The 23705-nt window shown below is 38.2% G+C and overlaps 1 protein-coding gene across 1 annotated transcript in view; it reads right to left on the reverse strand.

Annotated features, from left to right (window-relative positions):
• The window catches only part of LOC139151074 (acyl-coenzyme A synthetase ACSM3, mitochondrial-like), a 32039-nt gene extending 8675 nt beyond the window's left edge, over window positions 1–23364 (reverse strand). The window contains exons 1-9 of the mRNA XM_070723607.1: window positions 23203–23364; window positions 16384–16821; window positions 11728–11828; window positions 10596–10708; window positions 9372–9490; window positions 8855–8916; window positions 8167–8221; window positions 5781–5902; window positions 4280–4436 (exon numbers count right to left, since the gene is read on the reverse strand). Coding sequence (XP_070579708.1) covers window positions 4280–4436; window positions 5781–5902; window positions 8167–8221; window positions 8855–8916; window positions 9372–9490; window positions 10596–10708; window positions 11728–11828; window positions 16384–16752 — 1098 coding nt within the window. The 5' untranslated portion in view covers window positions 16753–16821; window positions 23203–23364. The remainder of the gene's footprint in view (window positions 1–4279; window positions 4437–5780; window positions 5903–8166; window positions 8222–8854; window positions 8917–9371; window positions 9491–10595; window positions 10709–11727; window positions 11829–16383; window positions 16822–23202) is intronic.
• Window positions 23365–23705: the final 341 nt, after the last annotated feature.

Consider the following 23705-nt stretch of genomic DNA (forward strand, 5'->3'; position numbering starts at 1 on the left):
AGAATTTCCTTAACTTAAGCTTGGACTAAAAGTGTCAAGGTGCAACCTACATTGATAGCTCCGCAGCAAGCCGCCTTAGGTGGCAGCAAGTGACTCACTGATATGCATGTGTCAGTGCAGTACAATAAGAATAAAATTCTTGATGGCATGAAAACCTCTGTTACAATCCAACTTGATGATTCTTTTGATTACGTCATCTCCATGTCATGGTTCCACTTCAAGTTTATACTTTAAGCACGATTTGCAAGCAATAAAGTTGTAAAACTACTTAATAAATTGAAAAACATAGAAAATAAATTAAAAAACATTGACACATATTTGTCTAGGATAAAACATGTCACACTATTTAATCACATCAGCTGTGTGCACTCTGCATGTTGGCTGCTGCTTATTTCAATGGTCACTGCAGTGGAATAAAGCATGCAACGCTGAGTAGTCCATCTCAGTGACTGTTGTACACGTAGCCAGCACGGCTACGAGGCTATCAAGACTTGCACTGTTGACAAAGAGGAGTATCTTTAAAAATTCTATATTCAAAACCCATTCACTATGAATAATGAGTTGTCACTTTATTGATATAAACCCTTTGAGTGCCAAAGTCTATTTTTGTCCGCTTTATAAAAATACTACAGCCAATTTTTCTCAGAATTCAAAACTGTCGCCAATGAAATGTGATGTCCATTTGGTCCAAAATTATAAAAAAAATACAAGAAAATTCAAAAAAAATTGGTAAAATGTTGCACTAAAATTTTGGCGGAAAAAAAATTACAGCGCTCAAAGAATTAACAGCTATGCGAGGTTATGGCATAGGGAACTGCACCAAAGTCCGCCCCAGGGGTAGGGGTGTCCTGTCTCAGGACAACATTCTTCTTGCTATGGTTTATTTTATTTATTGCCAATAAAGAGTGTAACTACCAACCTTTCTTTGCAGCTTTGGTGTCTTTGTCTTATGTTAGTGCTGGTTTTGTAACGATTTCTTTTTTCGTTTTTACGTCCTTTGACAATCTTTAGCGAAGTTTTGTCACTGTGTTGCGTCTATTATCTTACCAGTTTGATTGCCTAATTCGCCAAGGCAAGCAAAGGTTGTAGTAATTTAGTCTATTATCTGATGAGTTTGAGTGCCTAAATCGCCAAAGTAAGCAAGGTAAATTACTAATCTGTGGACGCTGTCACCAGATTATCACCGGATTAACTTTGACAAAGTCAACAACGAACGCACCAGCAAGGTATAACACAAGAAAGGGCTGAAACTCTCAAAAGCCGTGTCCAGATGTGGTCCGTAAAACTAGTGGACACTTTATATTCATGTATTCAGAAACAAACAGAAGGCAAAACAAACTTGAATATTCATTTGTAAACGAACAGGTCGGAAAGGAGGACCTCCCAAGAATGCGTGGTATGTGTTCAACACACCTTGGTAACGTATCGGAGATGTGTTTATACTCTTCCGGCTGGCCTGGCAAAAACCACGTAGGTCGACGCGCCTAACACCGCATCGAACTGAATCAGACTTCATGGGTATACTGAACAATTCCGTGTAAGTCAAGAACAAGAACGGAAAAGACTTTATTAACTCGACGTTCGCGCTCGCCTTCAACTTGTCCAGTTTATCAACTGCGTTCTTGCAATACGTACACTTTCGTATTAGTCATTTTTTTTCAAATTACAAAAGACATGTTTTACATACGACGGATTGTGTGCTCTACATTACAAGTCGGCTTGTCGGCTGGTGACTGCGTGCCTGCAGATTTTATGCACCGCGGTATTTTGCTTTCCCCATATGCTAAGTTAAAACACAAACAAGAAGGTCGAGTTTTCTGAGATGAGTTTTCTCTCTGCAAATCAAGAAGCATTTCGAACACGAATGATTCGGATATCTTTACCTCAACATTACTAGCTATGCAGCTCGAAAGTTATGCTTGGAAACAGGATGGGTATATTAGTCAAAGCCGGATTTTGCATGGCATCTAAGGAAACCGGCTTTTCTTTCTCAGAAAGCATGCAATGTATTGCATACTGCTTATGCTCGCTTTTTTCTGAGATTTTAGCCCTCTCGGCCATAGAAACGTCATTGAGCTGCCAAGAATATGATAATTCAGTCGCGTGAATCTGTATATATTTTGATACATTATTTTATCAATACTTACACTCAACTACCTAACGCATCAAACAAGGGTCATGTCAGGTTCAGGCTTAGGACGTTCTCCAAAAGACATAATCGATTAGTGTCGCGGAATGATTTTCACCAGGTTTTAGAACTAATAAATAACTGGTCATCAGTGTGTCTTCGCATACCAAATCGACAAGTGTATTAGTAACTTCCGAGGGATCACATCCTTCACTGTAAAATTGTTTTTATACAAAAACATATTTTCGAGAAAGCTGACGTGCAAGGGAAAGACACAACGACTGAGTCTGACGGAGGCGCAAAAAACAGTGCATTCGCATTTGTGTCCGATGTACACATCTCTGTGATTCCAGTTTATCAGTTGACGAAGCCTACGTCAAATTGTAGTGAACTCCGAACAAAGTCCCACATAACATGTAAAGGCAAGTCAGTGGCCATATTATGATGGATTGCAAAAACTTCGAAATCTAACATCCTTCACTGTAAAGCTGGGGTTTTTATACAAAAAACACATTTTGGGGAAAGCGAATGTGCGAGGGAAAGACACCGCGATCGCGCGACTGAGTCCGACAGCGGCGCAAGAAGTATTTCCTCGACAGTCAGACAGTATGCTATATGCATTTCAAAAGCGTGTCCAAACGTTGACATAAAAAGATATGTCCAAAAGGTTTTGTTACGCAGGGTTTCACGTGGGTTCAAAAACTGACATAAAAAAGATATGATGTCCAAAAAAATCGTTTTATTCAGCTGACTGATTTATCGTCTTTGCTATGGCCTAAACGTCCCCGTTTTCGTTCGACAAGACTGTGACATCAATATCTCCCCAAGGTAAGCTTATAGATCAACCTGGTTGAGTATTACTCTGATTACTGTGTTTCCAACAGTAATTCCAAACGAATAAGCATATTAGGCATGAAAATACTTTTGCCGACTAGTCAGTTTTTATGCAACAAGCGGCGAATTTATTCCCTCAAACTATGACTGGCTGTAGTCAAAAGCACATAGATTGCCATGTCCGTGTTTATTAAAACACTGATGAGCTTGATCCTCGAATCGCACATCCCAAAGCATATTGGGTAATTTGTTTAGGCCAAAAAAAGAAAAAGAAATGTTTCTGGTCAGCGCGCGCGTCACTTGATCAACAGCGCGTCACCCTTTTTTTTTCTGTTTGTGGCCGTGGGCCGTGGCTGACACCAAACCAAAATGGCTGAAGAGAAAGAGAAAATTCTTTGGGGGGGCACGATCAGTGACTGCATGAACAGTATATATGTGACTATATTGATAACATTATAAAACTGACCCTCCTCCCTCCCTTGAGGGAAAAAAATAAAAATAAAAAAAATTAAATTCGCGTCGCCACACCATTTTTTAAAGAAAGATCTGACCAGAAACGTTCTTTTTTATTTTTGGCCTTACCTCTATCATGTGGGCTTAAACTAAACATTTCTAAGGTCAGGGTTTCTAGTTCCGGCTTCCGGTCTGACGGACCACATCGGGACACTGACTCCACCGCTTCGATTAGTGTTCTATTGCTCAAAGAAGCAACCGACGAAGGCATAAATTGGCCTGTCCCCGTTTAAATATGTCAGAAAACTGTTGGCGTTCGAAAAATTGGGAAATGTTTATCGTAAAGTAGGTTTCTGTGAACACGGCTTTTGAGAGTTTCAGCCCTTTCTTGTGTTATACCTTGCTGGTGCGTTTCGTTGTTGACTTTGTCAAAGTTAATCCGGTGATAATCTGGTGACAGCGTCCACAAATTAGTAATTTACCCTTGCTTACTTTGGCGAGTTAGGCACACAAACTTATTCAGATAATAGAGGCAGTATGTTGATAAAACGTTTTGCGCAAGATTGTCAAAGGGCAGTGCAAGTTAAGAACAAAATACCAAAGGTTGGTAGAATATATTTTTATTAGTAATACAACGAAACACCTACCCAACCCTGGGGACGTACACGTAGGCCACCCCCTGTGGTTATGGGCTCAGCCCTTGTATGATAGTGTGCTGAAATACATGTAAGCTGTAACGAGCTCCTGGACCCAGTTGAGAGTATTACAGATATGCAGTCAGTTTGGTAATAAGTACTGTGAACATATGCGAAGTTTATCACTTGTAACAAATGGCAGCTTTGAAAAGCAGAACTTGACCCTCACCTCCAGAATTTTGATGTGATCAAACTTCGGTGTATGATGGATGAAAACACAGGCACCTTGTAGCCATGGTCCAAACAAATTACTGTAGGCACACTTGGCCCATCCTGTATCTGACAGGTTCCATATCATGTCGGTTGGTGTCAAATCTAGAAAATACCTGCAAAACGCATACAAAAATTGCATTTTTTTATATATAAACCCTTTGAGTGCTGTAATTTTTCCCATCTTATAATAATTTTACTATCACATTTTACCAATTTTTATGAATTTTTCTGTAATTGTTTTGATAAGTTTGGACCCAAGAAACATAAATTTTCATTGGCTAATGTTCTTATCAAAAGTTTCAGAAAAACTTTGAAAAGACCCAGTTGAGAGTATTACAGATATGCAGTTAGTTTGGTAATAAGTACTGTGAACATATGCGAAGTTGATCACTTGTAACAAATGGCAGCTTTGAAAAGCAGAACTTGACCCTCACCTCCAGAATTGAAAAAAGAAATTGTCTGTGTTGTATTTCATAAAGGTGACAAAAGTTGATTTTGGCACCCAAAGGGTAGGCATAGGGTCTATGGTCTATGGTTAAGGCAATATGATGCTGTTCAAAGAATTTGGTAAATTTTTTATTTTTGTTTCTTTATGGAGATACATATTCAACAACTTGTTGTAAGGTTAAAGAAAAAAGTTGAAAAGTGTAAATTGATGAAATAAAGATACTGGTGAGATGTCTAACCATTATATCATGTTATCTTGTCCAGGTAAAACCCTTATTTCCAAATTTTAGAATCACTTTGGTAGCTAACTGAACAGGCCTGTTTTTTACTGACACGTCAACAATTCTTCACAACCATCGTGCATTCTGAATCATTCTGTCTTGCATACCGTACGATATACCTAATACACATTGCCAGGCAGGTTACTGTGAAATTTCACCTGACTGGCCAAAAATTTCCCTGCCAATAGCAGGCTGGAAGACAGTTACTTCCTGCTCGGTTTTTAAGGAATTCCTGAAATTTTTTTGAGTCGACCATACACTACTGAAGTATTCACACTGTACATGTATTGTATCAAATTTTCTTGAATCAAAGAGTACATTTTGGGAACATTGTTACAGAAAATTGGCTTACAGGGCAAAGTGTTGATCACCATCAAAAACGGAGGTGTTGTCATGAACTGCAGCGGTATACTAGTTGAATTTTTTAATCATAGTGAAGGTTAATCAAAGTTGATCTCTACATCTTTCCCTGTCGACAAATGTAGCACATGTACCTGAAACATTTCTCTTAAAGCTGAAACTTTTTGAATTAGCAGAGCTTTTTCTTTGGTTGAGAAAATCAATGCAATGATGTTGATCAAGAAAATATAATTCTGCTGTGCTGATGTATCATCATTGTTCAAGTTTGTTGCACAAATGGTAAAATGGTGATTACTGCTTATTTCTCTTGAAATTTTCGGCTTGAATCTACTGAAAGACCTCTCACTTACATGTAGATACAACACTTACTTTCCTGTTAGGATATGGCCTAGTCCATAGCTAGCATGGCTGTGTTCGGCCATCTTGGGGAGGCCAGTTGTCCCACTTGTGAAAAAGATCGTCATTGGTTCATCAGCTTTCGTCTTGACACACTGTGGCAAGAATAAAACCAGATATGAACTGAATATGCTCACGTGTTTTACAACAGGTTCATTAATAGTAGTACGCTTCACAGAACAATAAGATATATGTTATCACTATATGTAGCAGGTTTTTTTCAACATCGCACAGTACTCTCAGATTTAATCACTAATTACAAAACTTTATTTAATATGCAAATGAGCTGTTAATTAACTTGACACTGCTCAATGCTTCATGGGACAATTAGATATCCATCAGATCAACATTTGTAGCACGTTTTATTTAATTTAATGCAGTAATTTTAGAGTAATGTCACTAATTACAAAGTTCATTAAATATGCAAATAATCCCTATATTAACTTGACACTGTTCAATGATTCATAGCACATTTATATTTATCAAATCAATATCTGTAGCACGTTTCACAAAATTTGGTGCCGTAATTTCAGAGTTATATACCTAATTACAAAGTTTATTAAATATGCAAATGAACCCTTCATTAACTTTACACTACTAAATGCTTTACAACACAGTTAGATATCTGTCAGATCAGTATATGCAGCAGTTTTCATCACATTTGATGCAGTTATTTCGGAGTTATATGACTACTTTTAAAACTTCATGAAATATGCAAATGAGCTAATTATTAACTTGACACTGCTCAATGCTTCTCAGTACAATTGGATATTTATCAGATCAACATCTGTAGCAAGTTTCATCAAATTTAACGCTGTAATTTTGGAGTAATATCACTAATTACAAAGTTCATTAAATATGCAAATAAACCCTTAATTAACTTCACACAAGTAAATGCTCTACACCACAATTAGATATCTGTCGGATCAGTATCTGCAGCAGATTTCATAACATTTGGTGCAGTTATTTTGGAGTTATACCACTAATTACAAAACTTCATAAAATATGCAAATGACCTATTCGTTAACTTGACACTGCCAAATGCTTCTCAGTACAATTAGATATTTATCAAAACAATATCTGTACCCAATTTCAAAGACTTGGGTGCCGTAATTTCAGAGTTATATACCTAACTACAAAGTTCATTAAATATGCAAATGAACCCTTAATTAATTTCACACTACTGAATGCTTTACACTACAGTTAGATATCAGTCGGATCAGTATCTGCAGCAGATTTCATCACATTTGGTGAAGTTATATCGAAGTTATATGACTAATTACAAAACTTCATAAAATTACAAAACTTCATAGGGAAACCATTGTACGGAAAAAAACGATATTGCATAACTTCATTAATATGCAAGCCACACAAACCAAAATCTAATCAGTTCTTGCAAGTAGCATATGGTACCTGTGTACCAAATCTGACTTGAATCCGTTCAGGCGTTTTTGAGTTATCGTGTAAACAGACAGACAGACAGACACACACACACACACACACGGACAGACAGGCAGACATCGCTATGACAATAGCCCACGTGTTTACACACGTGAGCTAATGAGAAAATTCTCATCTTCAGATGAAGAGCATTTGTGTGAGTAAGCAACCTTGGAGACCTGTATTAACTTTCTGCAAATTATTGGATCACTTGATTTGAGGTAAATGTACACGTACCATGTTTCATTGACCCATGCAGATATTGTCGGTTAGCCATCAGTACATTGTACCTTCACGTAATGTAATGATTATCCTTCACAATTCAATCAGCTATGGGGAAACCATTTCCTCTCATTCATACACAGTAATTTCCACATCCTAATCCTACAGCCAAAAATCTTGTGCATGTGAGAAACATACATGAATCTGCATCTCTCTCCAGTTGTGTGTGCGCACACACACATGCATGTACACACACAGAGGACAAGTCAGTACAAGAATCTGAGTTTGTCAGTTAGGTGCTCAAAGAATTTTAAGTGTCACAACTTTTGGCTAAGCTTTGAATTTTTTAACAACGGCAACATACCAATATAATTTCAATTCTTCAGCTAAAGTTCCGCAAGAAACAGCACTAAACAGCATCTCAAAATGTATTGAAAATGTGTATAAAGGTATATGGTATAACCTATCTTTTTTCTTTATAGAACAGAATTTTATAGTGCACTGAGGCCCTATTTTGGTAAAGGTCTACAGAGTGCAGTTAAGGTAGAATGCGTATTATTCAGTTGAGGTACATGTAGCCACAGGGTCATCTCTAGACATGACCTCACGAGGGCTCCCTTCATGTAAGTCCAAAGAGTCTGCCATCACAGGTGCTGTCTCTCACACTTGATAATACAAACACTAGAAATAATCACACCTCATGATCTTCTGATGCTTCATTGTAAAGGGAGTTAAAATCCTTCCATCCAGGTCTGAGGGACAAAAGGTATTAGTGTAAGATATCTAATATACAAACAATTTAACCTATGTAAAACAAAACAAAAAAGGGGTATCATTTGCTTTTCTGAACTCTCAGAGTTCATCTATCCTTAATGGGTCAAAATTGGCTTTTTATCTGGCAGGTTTGCTGTGCTACATGTATGAAAAATACCTTTGTAAAATCAATCATGAATTGCAACAATGTTGATGCATGATAAAATGAGACATCAAACACAGCTCTGCTGTACTCTATGCAGTTCTGTGTGAAGAGTTTTGTAGGAAGGCAGAGCAGCAGTTCATTTGCAAATATTTCTGGCAGAGACACTGTATCACAGAAGTTACATGTATGCTTTGCTCAACTCTTTTGAACCTCTTTATCCCAATTCTATATTCTACAATGACCAATGATAACAATGCATGGGATCGGACCAAACCAGAGTGTTGAAAGGGTAAAATATCTTTTGAAGTGTCTACTTCTCAACACCAAATTGACAAATACCGGTACATACATCATAGAAACGAGAACAAACCTTGTCCCTCGACACTCAGAGGCACTCATGAAGTCATGCATAGAAGACTTTTAGGACCATGGTGTATACAATAATTATCACCAAATATGTCATTACCTTGACTTTCCATCTGTGGACACAAGTAGTTTTTGTCTTACTTCTGGACATTCATCTACCACCTAATGATGCATTGTAAAGAAATGATAAAAACGAAACACAAAACAAAATAGGAGACTTTCATTACACATCATTTCAAGATAACACATCAAAGTACTGAGAGATGGGAAAATGAATTCAGTAACTCTGGAGGTGATCTGACATGAGCTAAGTCAGAATGTAACCAATTATTTGAGAGTTGTGTGAACCCCAAAACACCATATTTTCAAAGCCCAATATTGATTGGAAAAGTTGTGGGCCATATTCAATATTCAAAATTGCTGTTGTGAATGATTATCAACTTTGCTCATGAGGAAGTGCAAGCTGAGGTCAACTTTTCTGCTGAATAGTAGAGAATACATATATCAATGTGAAAAACTCTACCAATTATTTTCCTAGACTGACACTAAAGGTTGCTGGTATTTACACATGCATATGACATTCCCCGTCCTCCATCAACATCGACAACAATACTCACTTCATCAACATGCGGTGCACAATCTGGATCAGTTATGATGCAAGTAGCATGTGAATTCTGAAGTCTTGTTCTGATGTCCTTACTCCTCAGAAGAGTTGTACCAGGACTCAGCACAATACCTAAAAACAGAAATACATGTTATGAAGGTTTCCCTTGAAATCATTTCAGTCACTTTGTATGGAGTGGACCTTTCCCCCTTGATTGTTGCCATTTCTATGTATATTTGCAGGGTCAAATATTGACAGTCGGCACTAAAATAAGATGTAGATATAAATGTTTGGCTTCAATCAACAAAATTGCATTTTTCACCCTACATCACTGCAATTCATGATATCCAATTTCAGACGTGTAAGCCAACTTTTATCAACCTAGGTGGTCCACTAAAACTAGTACCTGAGTTAGAGTAAATGAAAACACACCTAGGGGCCCTGATTGAATGGCTTCATTGAGAGTACATTAGTGATCTCAGTACCCATGTTATGTTAGTCAACACGCCGCCCTCGAAGATATCCCAGAATTCACCACTTCATCATCGATTCAAAAATGGCGGCCATCTAGCGATACCTCGGTGAAAACACTCAATTTTCAAACTAATTTTAAGTGCCACTACATATTTTCTAGTAAACTCATTTTCACGCCAATGACATTTTATTGCCTGATGTACAAGGCAGTGGAATTTTTTATGAATTTTTATTAGTTCTACACACAAATTTTTTTATCGAAAAATTGATGCTTTGTAAAGTTTGGTCAAACGTAAACTCGACCCCTGTCCGTTTTGACCAAAGTGATTCACACCCTCTTGTCGCTGGTTGTGGTCAGATCAATTCCGGTGCCCTAGTCACTTCGACTTCAGTCGCTTTTAATGTTACCTGACAACATTTTACTGAGTACATATGCAACTTGTTTCTGAGAGAAAATCTGCTTGCTTCACTACAACAATCTGATACTCGTGGGAGGCCTGAGGGGGTACCCCCACTGTCATCTACTGACTCGGAACGTGTGTCACTGAAGGATGGAGGGATTAGCATGTCATTTACTGATTTGGGAAATAAGGCATTCATCATGATCACAATTACTTGCCATATGTGGCAAGATTGGATGAGCAAAGGCGATCCGCTCGCCTTGGTGCCTTGACGTCAAATGAGCCGATTTCCGGTTGCAGCAATTCATTATGGGATATCTTCGCGGGCTGTGTGGTTAGTCAAGTCAATCTTCACCCCATACCTGCCCTCATGCATGCGATGTTAATTAGCCACCACTCTGGAACTCTGGGTAGAATGACAATCAGCCTCTCCAACCTCTGTATTCCACAGTCCTTGGTCAAAAGATTAGCAACTCTGACAAGCAAATAACAGAAAGTTTGCTTTCAAGATGTTTAGGATTCCAAATCCCCTCTCTGTGTCTCATACCTACATGTATGTACGGTATGTTTGAACTCAAGTGACAAATTCCTGAATTTGAATCAAGCTTCAATCTAAAATTGTAAAGGTTTGCAGTATTAAATGCAGTCAGTATAATAAGGTATGTTTAACCCTTTGCACCCTGACCCCCTGGTACTCTATGACATCATCAGACATTTCTGTCCGAGCTGGGTTCAAAGGGTTAATGCTGAATTCGATGATGTCTGATTGTCATCTTTGTTGACATATATCTTACATAAAAAACTAGATTTGCTTAATCTGTCTAGACAAATAAGGTTGTGCAAAATAATATGCTTGCTTCTAATTGTGGGCCCCTGCAGAATTATGCTTAGGCACGATTTTTTGTAAGTCATTAAATCCAACTACCTTACACGCAGCCATAATTCTGACCAGCAAAAGTTCACTCACAGGGGCCAGTAATGACAAATAACAATGAACGTTGTCGGTGGGTGCCTGTAGCCACATGTACCGGGGCCCTTGTAATCTCTGCATTGTATTTCAAATGAAACACTATTTCTGTTCGTTGTCAACCCTTTCGATCCACTCCATTACATGTAGTTATTACTATGGATTGCCCTAACTAAACAATTTCTTAATAGCTCATGAGATAATAGAGGGATATATTTTATGAGCTGTCAATGAGTTGTGATACAGGAGCGATTAACTTAACTCATACGGTAGATCAAATATGCTGTTGTCTACCTGGACAAAATTTACGTCCTACAAAAAAATTGCCTTTACATCATTATCAAAATGCTAAATTTGTTGACATTTCACTAGCTTGTTGGGACAGTTTACTGAATCTACACAAGTTTCTGCAAAAGATTAATTTCTCTGTTCTATCAAGTCATCCTATCCAAAATGAGTACACCTTTCCTTCCGGTCGAATAACCAACAAAGCTAACTGGATTTGGAGAAAGGGTGATTTTCCTTACTTCTTGGATTTGACACTCAGATCCTGGAATGACCATTTCAGCTCATTCCCATGGTCGTCTATCCACCAATATGCTGGTAAATTCCGTTTCAATTCACCATTCTATGCAAAAAAATAAAAAACATAAGCAAAACAAACAGGATGATGTAAATTTAAACCCTAAAATTTACAACATGCATTAATAAATGAAAGACCTTATGCTTGTGATCTTGTGATAATCTTTCAATCTATTCCTCAACCCTTTCACCACCATGGTTTGGCCTAAATCCATTGTATCATTGGTGATTATGGACCCCTTTACAAGGAAATGGAGTGAACGAGTTACGGAAAGTATCAATACTCTATTGAACATAAAATGTCCACACTATGAAAGAATTTAGGATAAAATTTTTCCTCCAACAAAGTTTATATGCCACTCTGATGTTCTCTACTTCAGCACTGAATATGTTTAAAGCCTTAATGATAACAGGTTATCCTTTAAGGGAAAAAACTCCAATTTTTAGGATTTTCTGACTTGTATAAGAGATGATTTCAATTATAACAAGGCAGTATTGCTGAAGGCAATGAGTACTTGGGCCGTGATAGAGTAATTTTGAGGACAATATATACTACTATTCAAATATGGTCTTGAATTTCCTCCTGTCCATGAGGCATTTGATTAGCTGGTTATTAAACGAAGCAATGGCATGACAACGGCAAAATATGTCTAGCAACTTTTGTGGAGTTTGAGGCAGGGGTTCTTTATTTATAGCGGGAATTGCTTAAACTCCTTAAATATTCAAATTACAGCAAATTTCTTTTGTTCTCGATGGTAGATGTCTAATATTTAGATGGGCATATTTAGATTTCTACCCTATAGTTATCCCTATATACCAAAAATCGGACATCCAGCTCTATTGGCTTGCTCAGAATTAGATATGCGCATAATTAATGAGGTACAATATGTGGTGTCATAAGTGTCCCATCATACCATTTATGAAGGGTGTAGCACTTGTGGTTACTGAGTTGTGGACAAATATATATATTTGAGGTCAAAGGTCATCGAGGTCACGTGACATTTTGTCAAAATAATTGTATTGCTAAGTTATTCCTATATACCAAAAATCAGACCTCTAGCTCTATTGGCGCGCTCAAAATTATATATGCGCATAATTAATGAGGTACAATATGTGGTGTCATAAGGTGTCTTATCATACCAAATATGAAGGATGTAGCACTTGTGGTTACTGAGTTGTGGACAAATATATATATTTGAGGTCAAAGGTCATTGAGGTCACGTCACATTTTGTCTTAATAATTGTATTGCTAAGTTATTCCTATATACCAAAAATCAGACCTCTAGCTCTATTGGCTCGCTCAAAATAAGATATGCACATAATTAATGAGGTACAATATATGGTGTCATAAGGTGTCCCATCATACCAAATATGAAGGGTGTAGCACTTGTGGTTACTGAGTTATGGACAATAATGTATATTTGAGGTCAAAGGTCATTGAGGTCACGTGAAGTTTTGTCAAACAAATTATATTGTTAACTTATCCCTACATACCAGAAATCAGACCTCTTGCTCTATTGGCTCGCTCACAATTAGATATGCACATAATTAATGGGGTACAATATGTGGCATCATAAGGTGTCCCATCATACCAAATATGAAAGGTTTAGCACTTGTGGTTACTGAGTTATGGACAATAATGTATATTTGAGGTCAAAGGTCACCAAGGTCATATGATATTTTGTCAAAATGTCTGAGATATCTGCATGAACCGATGGACTCACTGATGGACTCACGGACGGATATGAGCCAATCTATAAGCCCCCTGGACTTTATCCGTGGGGACAAAAAAACTGTGTCACTGCATCCTTTAGGCAATATGAATACAAGAAACTAAATTTTTATTTTTCTCGGCATCATACATGCGAGTCCATGGAGAACTGCCTTATACATGGGAGTCTATGGAGGTGTAAACTAAAAAGTCCTCTAACACGGCCAAATTTGATAGCATTGTGAAACAAATCGACGTGCATCTGTATGGGGTTGGGTACTAGGCGTGAACGGACGGACGGACGCACGGACATGACCAAACCTATAAGTCCCCTCGGACTTCGTCCATGGTGATTAAAAACAACGCAACAGTTATTACAGCTACACCGGCGGTAGGTTCATATCCAGAGCCCCGTACGGTCTGCCGCCGTCGCTTGAAAACAATCTCATGCACCCGGCCATATGGGCAGCTGGCCGGATGCATGACTTCCCGGAGAAGGCGAGCTGTCACGTTCAAGCTCAGGATTATTTGTCGATCAAATTTCAGTAAATTTACCTTACCTAGATGAAATTTTGTCTATAGGCTGAAATTTCGCCGAAGTTTGACAAAATTACATCGATTTTTCAGGTTCATATGCGACATTTTTGAGTTTTGAATGCAGACAGAAATAAGTTTTGAGGCAACATGGCTGCGACCCCATGTTGACCCCTAGCCCTGCGTACGATGCTATGTGCTACAGCTAACACACAGCATCGTACGCAGGGCCAGCAAGAGAGTTGCCGACATCGACGGTTATTTACGAGAAGTGAATAAAAGACTGTCATTTTTGGAAGCGATCGAGTAGCTGAGGTAGGCTGGGATACGACTTGGGCCCAAGAACGCTGAATTTCGGCAGTAATTTGGCTTTTTACGTCAAGTCCCAAAATGGATTGAAGTCACCGACCCAACGTACGGGTCTTTGCAGGGCTGTGGTGAGCGGGGCGGTTAGCTGTAGCGGAACACACAGCATCGTACGCAGGGCTAGTTGACCCCCAAGTGAAAATGTGTTCGCGATCAAATCTTCCTATATTTTTTTCAGAATTTTCAACAAAATCATTGCTTCTTACATCTTTTGTAAAATATAAAATACTAAAATAAAACTGCGATGTGCCATGTCTCCAGATTGACCGTTCGACGCAAACTTGTGACGCAGTTGAAATTCAATACTGACCGCCAAATAATCTTAATGAGACGAGATCAGTCTAGACATCCTCCAAATTATCCAACCATTCGCATTGGAGTTCAGTTCGCTTAGAGTATCATAACATTTTTCGGCCTTCTTTTAGATCGACCCTAATATCTCCCATTTAGGAAATAAATACACAAGCTACCTCGACAAAACTTCATGCACCATCCAAGACCAAACGCACTACAAATCTGTCTTGACGTCATCATCTCCTTACATGGTAATCGGCATACCGTATTTTTTAGCAAAGGGGACACAGAATACGTCGGAGTATTCAGTTTCAAAACGTATTACATTGTGTGATGTTGTCAAAAAAAAGTCATGTTACTGCAGTGGTATAAATTACAAAACACAAAATTCAAATCAGTTTATTTTGGACTGGCTTTACCCAACATTTCATATTGTTTCTTATGCCAGATTTGACCACGTGCTTACTGGCGACCCCTTTTCATGCAAATTTTGTGTCAAATGATGTGTTCCCCTGGAAAAACAAACGTACGATTTCTAAATGAAGGAGGCGAAATTTGCCCTCAAGACTCGAAACCACCCCTTTATGGGGTGTACCTAGCTATTTTTAACGAGCTTCTCGAATCTGCAGCTCTATTTCGAAATGATGGTCTGGTTTTCTCAGCTCAAGGATAAGTGTTCTCCATCGCTGTGGGCATTACTATTCTCAACCGGGGGTAGAGTTTCCAGTCGTAATGTTTTTCATTGTGTCCGGGATATAAAACCTTTCCTTTTCAAACTTTCTCTTTGATTAACACTAATCCACATCTTGTCAGTGATTAAACATGTTTCAAGTTTAAATGTTAAATTCTGGTCTCGAGCCCTCCTGTTCGACCAAACCGAAATTACCCCTCCCACTTTGGCTCGTCCAGTGGGTGTAGCAAGGGTCGTGCCATCGCCTAGTAAACAGAGGGTGCATTAATTGTTGCATTTCGATGCACATTTTGATTATATTCAGAAGATTTTGTGGCAAAAACTCAGATAGAGAAGCATTTATATTCACATCTCACTTATTCAAGACTGACTGAGAGCAGCACTTCCATTCAGTTAACATCATTACGCCATTTATTATGCCAAGAAAGATGAAGCCAATACATTTTGCCCTCCCTGGTCTCAGCCAGAAATGGTTATACCTTACAGTTTTTTTCCCACGGAATGAAAACAAATGTACTTGGGCTGAGGCCCAAGTACAATAATTGTCCGGCAAATACAGAGCCAATCCTCTTATCAGTAATGTCTGCAGCTCTTTTGCATTCTGATACTAGCAATCTTCTCAATGCCATTACTGTTTTGACATGTACAGTTCTCAGGAAATGCTCTACTAAAATCTGTCTTTTGACAGGGTTGAATCACAGGGTCTAGTAAATGCTACGTTGATTTATCAATAATGATGATCAATATCATGTATCAATGATTTCTATAACACAGGCTTTGACTCTGTCATTTGTACAGATAGCTATCCCATCATGATCTCCACATTGTGTATTAAAAACCACAGTTGTCTTCATATCAGATGATTTGCCTACCATGTCTTCTCCATCAGTTACTACTCATGATTACTGATGTAAGGGACTATCACCCTACCTGGACAACTAGTTAACAGCTCATGGCTGACAGACACTACCTTTTCTTTAAACAATTATTCCATGCTTTGTTTACCTTCTCTTTATCTGCCCATACATCTATGACATCACTGGCAAAATTGTAATATTCCGGAACGTCAAGTTTGAAATTTTTCCTTCCCAATTCATAGTCATTGAATCCTGTTGCTGAAATGGCAGAGAGAAAACCTCGGTTCTGCTGCAGGAGAGGCCTATGGAGTTGCCATGGCGTTTGATGTTTTCCTTGAACATCAGTTGTCAGGTGTCTGTTTCTATGGCAACTGGCTGAGCTGTTAGATAGAGTTCTTGTGTTTATGCTCAGTCTTCTTTGTAAACCACTCACGGGGCGGACGCCATGGAAACTACTTGGGTGAAACTTTGATCGCAGTATTGGAGGCAGGCGTCGACTGGCAATCATAACAGCCATTCTGTTGCGTCACCAGGGACTTTCTTGTAGGGATGATGATTCAGTTTGGCTGCTAATTCATCTCAGAGACTGCAGGAGAGAAAGAATGTCACACTGATCAGCATTTTATTTAAGGTAGAACGTGCCTCGGCGACGGATAGACTCTCAAATTTCTACAATTCTTTTCTGATCTACCACTTGTGGGTGCGCATTTAAAAGCTCTTTGAGACAGAAGAAAAACTTTCACCATCTAAGTTTATTGAAATTTTCTCCCGTAAAGATAACACAGCAATGGCAGTCATATTGAAATTCAAATATCGCAAAATGTTGGGTTACATGTATGTGTTTCGCTAGTTCCAAAATTTGCACGGTGACCCCTAATTTTTTTTGTTGATTTGGTAAGAGAATCAGGGGTTTCACTAAGTTTTGAAGTAGGGGGCAATAATAGAAAAGTAGGCGGCTTGCAGCCACCACGACCATGAAGTGGTTGTAGAGGGAGGGTCCGGGAGGGGGTTGTTACCCCTTCAGGCCGAAGGCCGAAAGCCCTGGAAAATATGCAAAAAATTTCACCTATTACAGTTTATACTCACTTAAAATTTAAGTATTTTCAGGAGTATTGTCAGCAGTTTTCCAGGACATTTTGTGTTCATATCATAAAAGTTATTTTCCTGGGAGATCAAAATATGATTATTCATATTGAAAATGATACATGTTGTGACAATGATGACTATATTTCGCGAATAGAAACAAATATCCTGAAGGTTATTTGACTAGAGGGCCTAAGGGTATGCAAAGTAGGCCTAAAAACTTCGATATAGGATATGTGTACGTTCAGAAGCTCACATATTGATTTAACCAGACAATCGTTTTTGAAGTGGGTTCAGAGGTACTTTTAAACCACTCATGGCGATTGCCTTATTGGCGTGGATAGACCAAAAAGCAGTACATATCATACCTCCAGCACGTTATATACATACACATTGAAGCCTACGCTATGGCAATGGTACGCATGTCAGCCTTACAAAATTCGAACTGTAATAAATCGGGAAGTTTCTTCGTGAGAAAAAATCAGGCCATTGCCTTCGAAAACAGTTTAAATTTACGTAATTATCTTTCTCTTGTCCCTTGGTGTGCTTTAAAACCCAAGATCATACGGCAAAGTTTGACCTTGTGATCGCTTCTTCCTTGTTCATTCGGCCGACAGGTATAGCACGAACGTGTTCATTGGCCGTGATACAGGTTACCACATAGGAGTCAGAAATTGTGGTAGCCAATTGAATAGTCTGTTGCATTTCCGATTTTTATTCCGGCAATACCAGCTAGACTGACCTATATGGCGATCATAGTCGCGACTAGTCGCTTATCTACTAAACTTTGTTTCATACAAAACCCATTGAATAGTTTGTGATACTTGTCTGAACCATTTCAGAAGGTAAAAAATATTTTAGCAATGAAAGAGTCCATGCTTTCCAAAAAAGTAGCGGCGAAATCATTTATATAACCGGTCAATTTCGCCGGTTGCCGGCTCTTAATGAATCCCCTGAGAATGGTTGAAAGTTTAATAATAGGAAAGTTTGCACAAGAGGCGCAAACTACATGTACTTTAAGGTGATGGAGATGATAGCTTTCAGGGGTGAGAAATCACCTTGGTGTAAAAGAGAGTCTTCTTGTACAGATTACGGTACACTTCTGAATCTTCTGTATTTCAAGTGTAATACTACTGTACTTAACTATCATTACTATAATCATTTACCACATTGCAAAAAGACTGAAAATCAGTGTAAAGAACGATAGCTGTAATTTTTATGACATTTTCATTATTCACACTCTGTACAGCAACCAATTTATATGTTTCTTCCTTCCCAAGAGCACACTGAATGACAAAGTACATATACCGGTACTATATTTGCTTCGCAAAACAAACCTTTGTGGGTACATTCCTGACAAAAATAATTCCTGACAAAATGATGATTATCCTTAAAGAGCCAGGAAGTGTAACTTTGATGATTTTTTCACTAACTTTGTTCTCTGTGTCAATGGCAAGTTCTTGTTCTACTCCAAAAAGGAATTTGATATACCTGATATTCAGCGTCAGATAAAAGTACTGTTATTGTTTACAGTTTATGTTTAGTCTCTGCCTGGATCAATATCAAGCTGAATACTGTGTATCTCAACATGCTTTTAAGAGGAGAACACAGCAACCGTAATTGACATTGAAAATAGCGAAAAAATTCATCAAAAGTTACAGCTACTGGCTCTTTTAAGGGTGATCGAGTCACTTGCAAACAATAGAACGCACACTCTACAACGAGAGCGTCAACTGAACGGTACCGTGTTCACTGTAAAAATTACAATTTGGTTATTGTCAGAGCTTTTAGCATGAAAGTGGACGTTGTTAGTGATGATTGAATGATCATTATATTATCTTCAAGTTGCAAGTTTTAAATGTTTAAACGTTGATATATTTACAAAGTATTTCAAAATCCAAACAAAGTAATTTTAAAAGGACACATTTCTCATCAAATTATGATTTTTCCCATTTCACATACATGTATGGGGAGGGGTGATGTTAAGCGATGTAGCATACATGTATGGAGAAATAAACAAATTGTTGGATTGGAAATCTATATAATTCTACAAAGTATGGATAAGGCAGGGTCATTACTTTTAAGTTTGCAACAGCTTTAACTGTTGTTTTGGAAGGCCTGAGGAGCGATAATTTAAATTCTTATACACATTTTCAACGGAAAAATAGCTAGAACTTTCATTTATTATTCAATCTTGTTCACATGTAAATAAAACAAGTGCAGCATTTCAAGAAAGGAACTGAAAGTAAATATATTGGGTTGGGCAACGCTTACGGGAGATTCATAATTTCTGTCATTCGAATGGGATAAAAGTGGGTGACATGTATTTCAAATGCTTCTAGCTGCCAAATTAATCTGGTGACATATTGATTTTTTTGTCGTAATCTCATCCTCACATACAAGTCTTACTGTTAGAAAAAAATAATGAAAATTGTTGGTAAAAAATTTAGTGGCTCGATCACCCTTAATATAACCAATCCAGCATTAGAAACAGTACCATGGCCCACATTCTCACAATGATTGATGCAATATCTCCCTGACCTTTGACCTCGCTTTGTGGTCCTCTATCTGTCCAAAAATATCTTGTAAGATTTATCAGATTGTCAGTTAATGTATGCCAACCTCTTTTGCATTGCTTGATTGCTCAGCAAACACAAATCAATGTAAGAAGTTGCTATAAAGTAACAAGAAAAGCACAGTACAGAAAGAATGTAATTCTTTAAAATAGGAAAATGGCAGCTGGAGATGCAAGATTTCACTCAACACATGCACAGGGCAGTCCCTAGAAAATGAGAGCACAACACCACAGTCCCTCCTGTACCCACAGACTGTGATAATTATGTCAGACCCTATGTGGATATCTCCGGGTATGAAATCACTGCCTTCCAGCTGATCTGCCTGGAATGGGTAAACTTTTTGCAGGGTGATGGGTAAGATATGACAGCTACTTGCACAGTGGTTTGAGGGAAATAATTACCAGTGTGTGTTCACAAGTATGTCTTACAATGAAAATTTATATTGAAAATCATAGTTTTGAAGAGTCCTATAAAAAGATTTAGAGGTTATAAACGGCAAGCGAGGGTATTTGATTGTGGAAATAAGACCTCTGGGGTGAAAATTAGCATATTTGGCGGGATATAATAATAGAGCGAAGCAAGGTGATTATACCACCCACATATCATAAAATAATATACCGGTATAGTGGCACCATACCATTTTGTACCAAAATCACTTAGCTTCAAAACACCCTAATACCAAATCCTCTTCTCCCAAAGAATCAACCCAAAAACCATATTTCACCCCAAGAAAACACCACTTCACCCCCGACCTGTCGTACCAGTAAAGCTGGAAAATAACACCCCTATCCAATATAAATTTCATCACCTATCTATCCCATGAACAAATGTCTTGAAAGTCACAACATTTAGAGACATTGATATCAGGCAATTCGATTCAGGGCACCAGCCTTAGCTAAGAACTGCTAGCAATAATATGTAGGAGAAGAGAGTTATCATAGATGGACGCTCTCATAGAGCTAAGATTGTACATGTGAATGAGATTTCGCCTAAACATTTGCATTTTTCTCTTTTTCTAATTGTGCCATTCATGGGTTGTTTGGAGAATAAAAGGTTCTTTGTAGCAAATTTGTCTTGCCACAGTAATTCACCCACAGTACTTGGAGCAAAGTGGTTTTGGTACGAGGTGGTACTTAGAGCAAAGTGGTCAATGTATTTGGGACATGGTGGTTTGTGTACAAAATGGTTTTGAGACGAAGTTGTTCAGAGACCAGAGTGGTTTTGGTGCAAAGTGTCCCAGCCTTGATAATTCCACTCTTTATGTAGTTTAATTTTTTTAAATGTCTGTTTTAAGCTCATGGATATATCTGAAAGTATCACAAACTTAGCTCATGGATATATCTGAAAAATCCACAAATTTAGCTCATGGATATATCTGAAAATATCCACAAATTCAGCTAAAAACTACTTATTGTAATTTTGTGCAATTTCAAAAACAAGGAATCACAGTATACTGTACAGTTTCAACTTAATTCAACATGCTAACTGTGAACTGTAGTCCTTAGACGGGAATTTTTGGATTCAGACTTTTTTTAAGATGTAGCATGTGCCTCATGGACAGATATTCTGACTCTCAAACTTATACACTGTCCTTTTGGCCTACCACTAGTCGGGGCTCATTTTGACGCTTATGGAATAAATTTAATTTACTTTTAAATGGCCCAGTTTTGCAAAAAGTAGGAATTTTATTTTCCCCTGTACAGTTAACACAGCAATGGCCAGCCATTTTGAATTAAAAACATTACTTATTAGTAAAAACTGGGCAATTCACAATCTGATGAAAACGGTATCCTATTACGGTCTTTTTTTTACCTGTGGTCCTCCCCAAACTATGGGAAGACAGCAGAAAAACAGACCATAATACGATAGTTTAAAAGACTAACCAATCTCTACACTGGATTTTAATCAGATTGGGTAATTTATATCTCTAGTATTAAAAGTTGCATGGTGTCCTCCAATTTTTATTCTTGATTTTGAAAGAGAATGGTTGAAAGTTTGATTGAGGAAAGTTTGAACAAAAGTTTGTTTTTCATTTTCAAGGCGAGAACTACTGCACAATCCCAAGTATTAAAATTATCCTGTTGAGAATGCAACACAGGAACATGTTTACAAAGGGTGATGTGTATATGTCAGGTTCATAATACAAGTAATTGAATGAAGATTTAAAATGAATGTTCACACAGACGCCAGACTTCCTAGATCTACATAACAAAAGCAATGCAGGCAGACATTATATTAGGAAGGAAGAGATCAAACTCAATGACAATTGGAACAGAGGAAGTGGTATCTATTGTTGATTTCTATGAGCGTTTTTGTACACATGTGTAAATGGTTCGAAAACCCTTGTAAAATTTCTGTTGTCACTTCTTGTGATTGTATTATGCTTTTGCTGAGGGAAGCCATATAGTACCACAGGGGAAGTGGATCAAACTAACAAGGTTTACTGCCTTTATTAAAGTTTTAATAAAGTCTCTGGATCTGTGATTAATATTGATTGATTTTCACACTGGCTGGATGTATTCGTGGAAACACTTCATGAGATTGCTACAAAACTAACACAGGACGTAGAATTAGAATTTTTCTAGTGGCAGTCAACTGTTAAAATATTCATGGGTATTATATCAGTTCATAAGCAATATCTCATTTCCTCTGTGACTGTGTTTCATCAGATCCAGACTGAAATAATCCAAACATGCAAAATAAGTAAATTGAAAAGAACACCACATTTATATGTACAGTGAAGCAAAATCCAAAGAATACTGGTGTGACCTTGGGTCATTGGAAATTTGACCATGATCTGGGACCTCTGATTCATGGCACTATCTTGGCGGTTGCGTGTAAGCCTAACAAGGGAAAAACTTAACTTTTCTTTGCGCGAGTTAGTATATGGGGTGAATACAGTATTGCACTATTGTAATATCGAGTGGCAACAACCATTGACCTGATGTTGAGGTTAGCGACACGATGTTACGTATCCGCAAAGTGACTTTGAACCTCGTCGAGTATATGGCAGCTTTCGGAAGCACAAAATGTCTGTGTTGAACTTCCGCCGCAATTCGCGTTTCGAATGAAACTTTCGTCTCGACTTCATTTGAAAAAGGTAGGTACATAGCTGATGGCAGCACATTCGCTTGTAATGAGAACATATAGCCCCTATGACATAGATAAATTGGTCAAAGAGGCTGTCAAGCGTATAATCTGAACGCAAGCGTCCAGTGGATGCCCAACTGTCCAGGCCTCGGTTGTCCCTCTGATGTTAACCCTTATTACAATTTTAACAGCGTATGAAGTTGCTTGACGGTACTTACGGTGTTCGTCGATCGTAGAAGTGTAGTACGTACTAATATCGTCCAGACGTCAACGCAGTTGAAACAGCCAAACGTTGAGGAGCAGTTTCGGTATCAGCCCTGGTGTTATCTGACCTAAATAAAGAACGTTCACCCCTCGTCATGTCCGATCTAACCTTTGACCCAGCTTCCTCCCTGCTCCTCGATCCTCGATCATCCGCTCTGCTGGCACTCCAAATCGGGGGCATGATGGCATAATTAAGCTGACTCACTGTACATTTTGCATAGCATGGAATTATAGGTGTGATAGCCAATACCATGCATGCTTGCTGGCAAGCAACAACTTGAATAAGTACTCCAATGGTTTTTCAAGAGCACAATGCCTTGTACTTTGACTTTCACTGGGAGTACGCACAATGGCGCCCTCAGTAAGCGAGAACTCTCGAAGTATACACTTTCGTTTAAGGTAGAACGCGTGGACTCTCAAATTTCTACAGTTCTTTTCTAACCTACCACTTATGGGG

This window comes from Ptychodera flava, chromosome 15 (genome assembly GCF_041260155.1).
Source record: "Ptychodera flava strain L36383 chromosome 15, AS_Pfla_20210202, whole genome shotgun sequence".
NCBI classification, from domain to species: domain Eukaryota; kingdom Metazoa; phylum Hemichordata; class Enteropneusta; family Ptychoderidae; genus Ptychodera; species Ptychodera flava.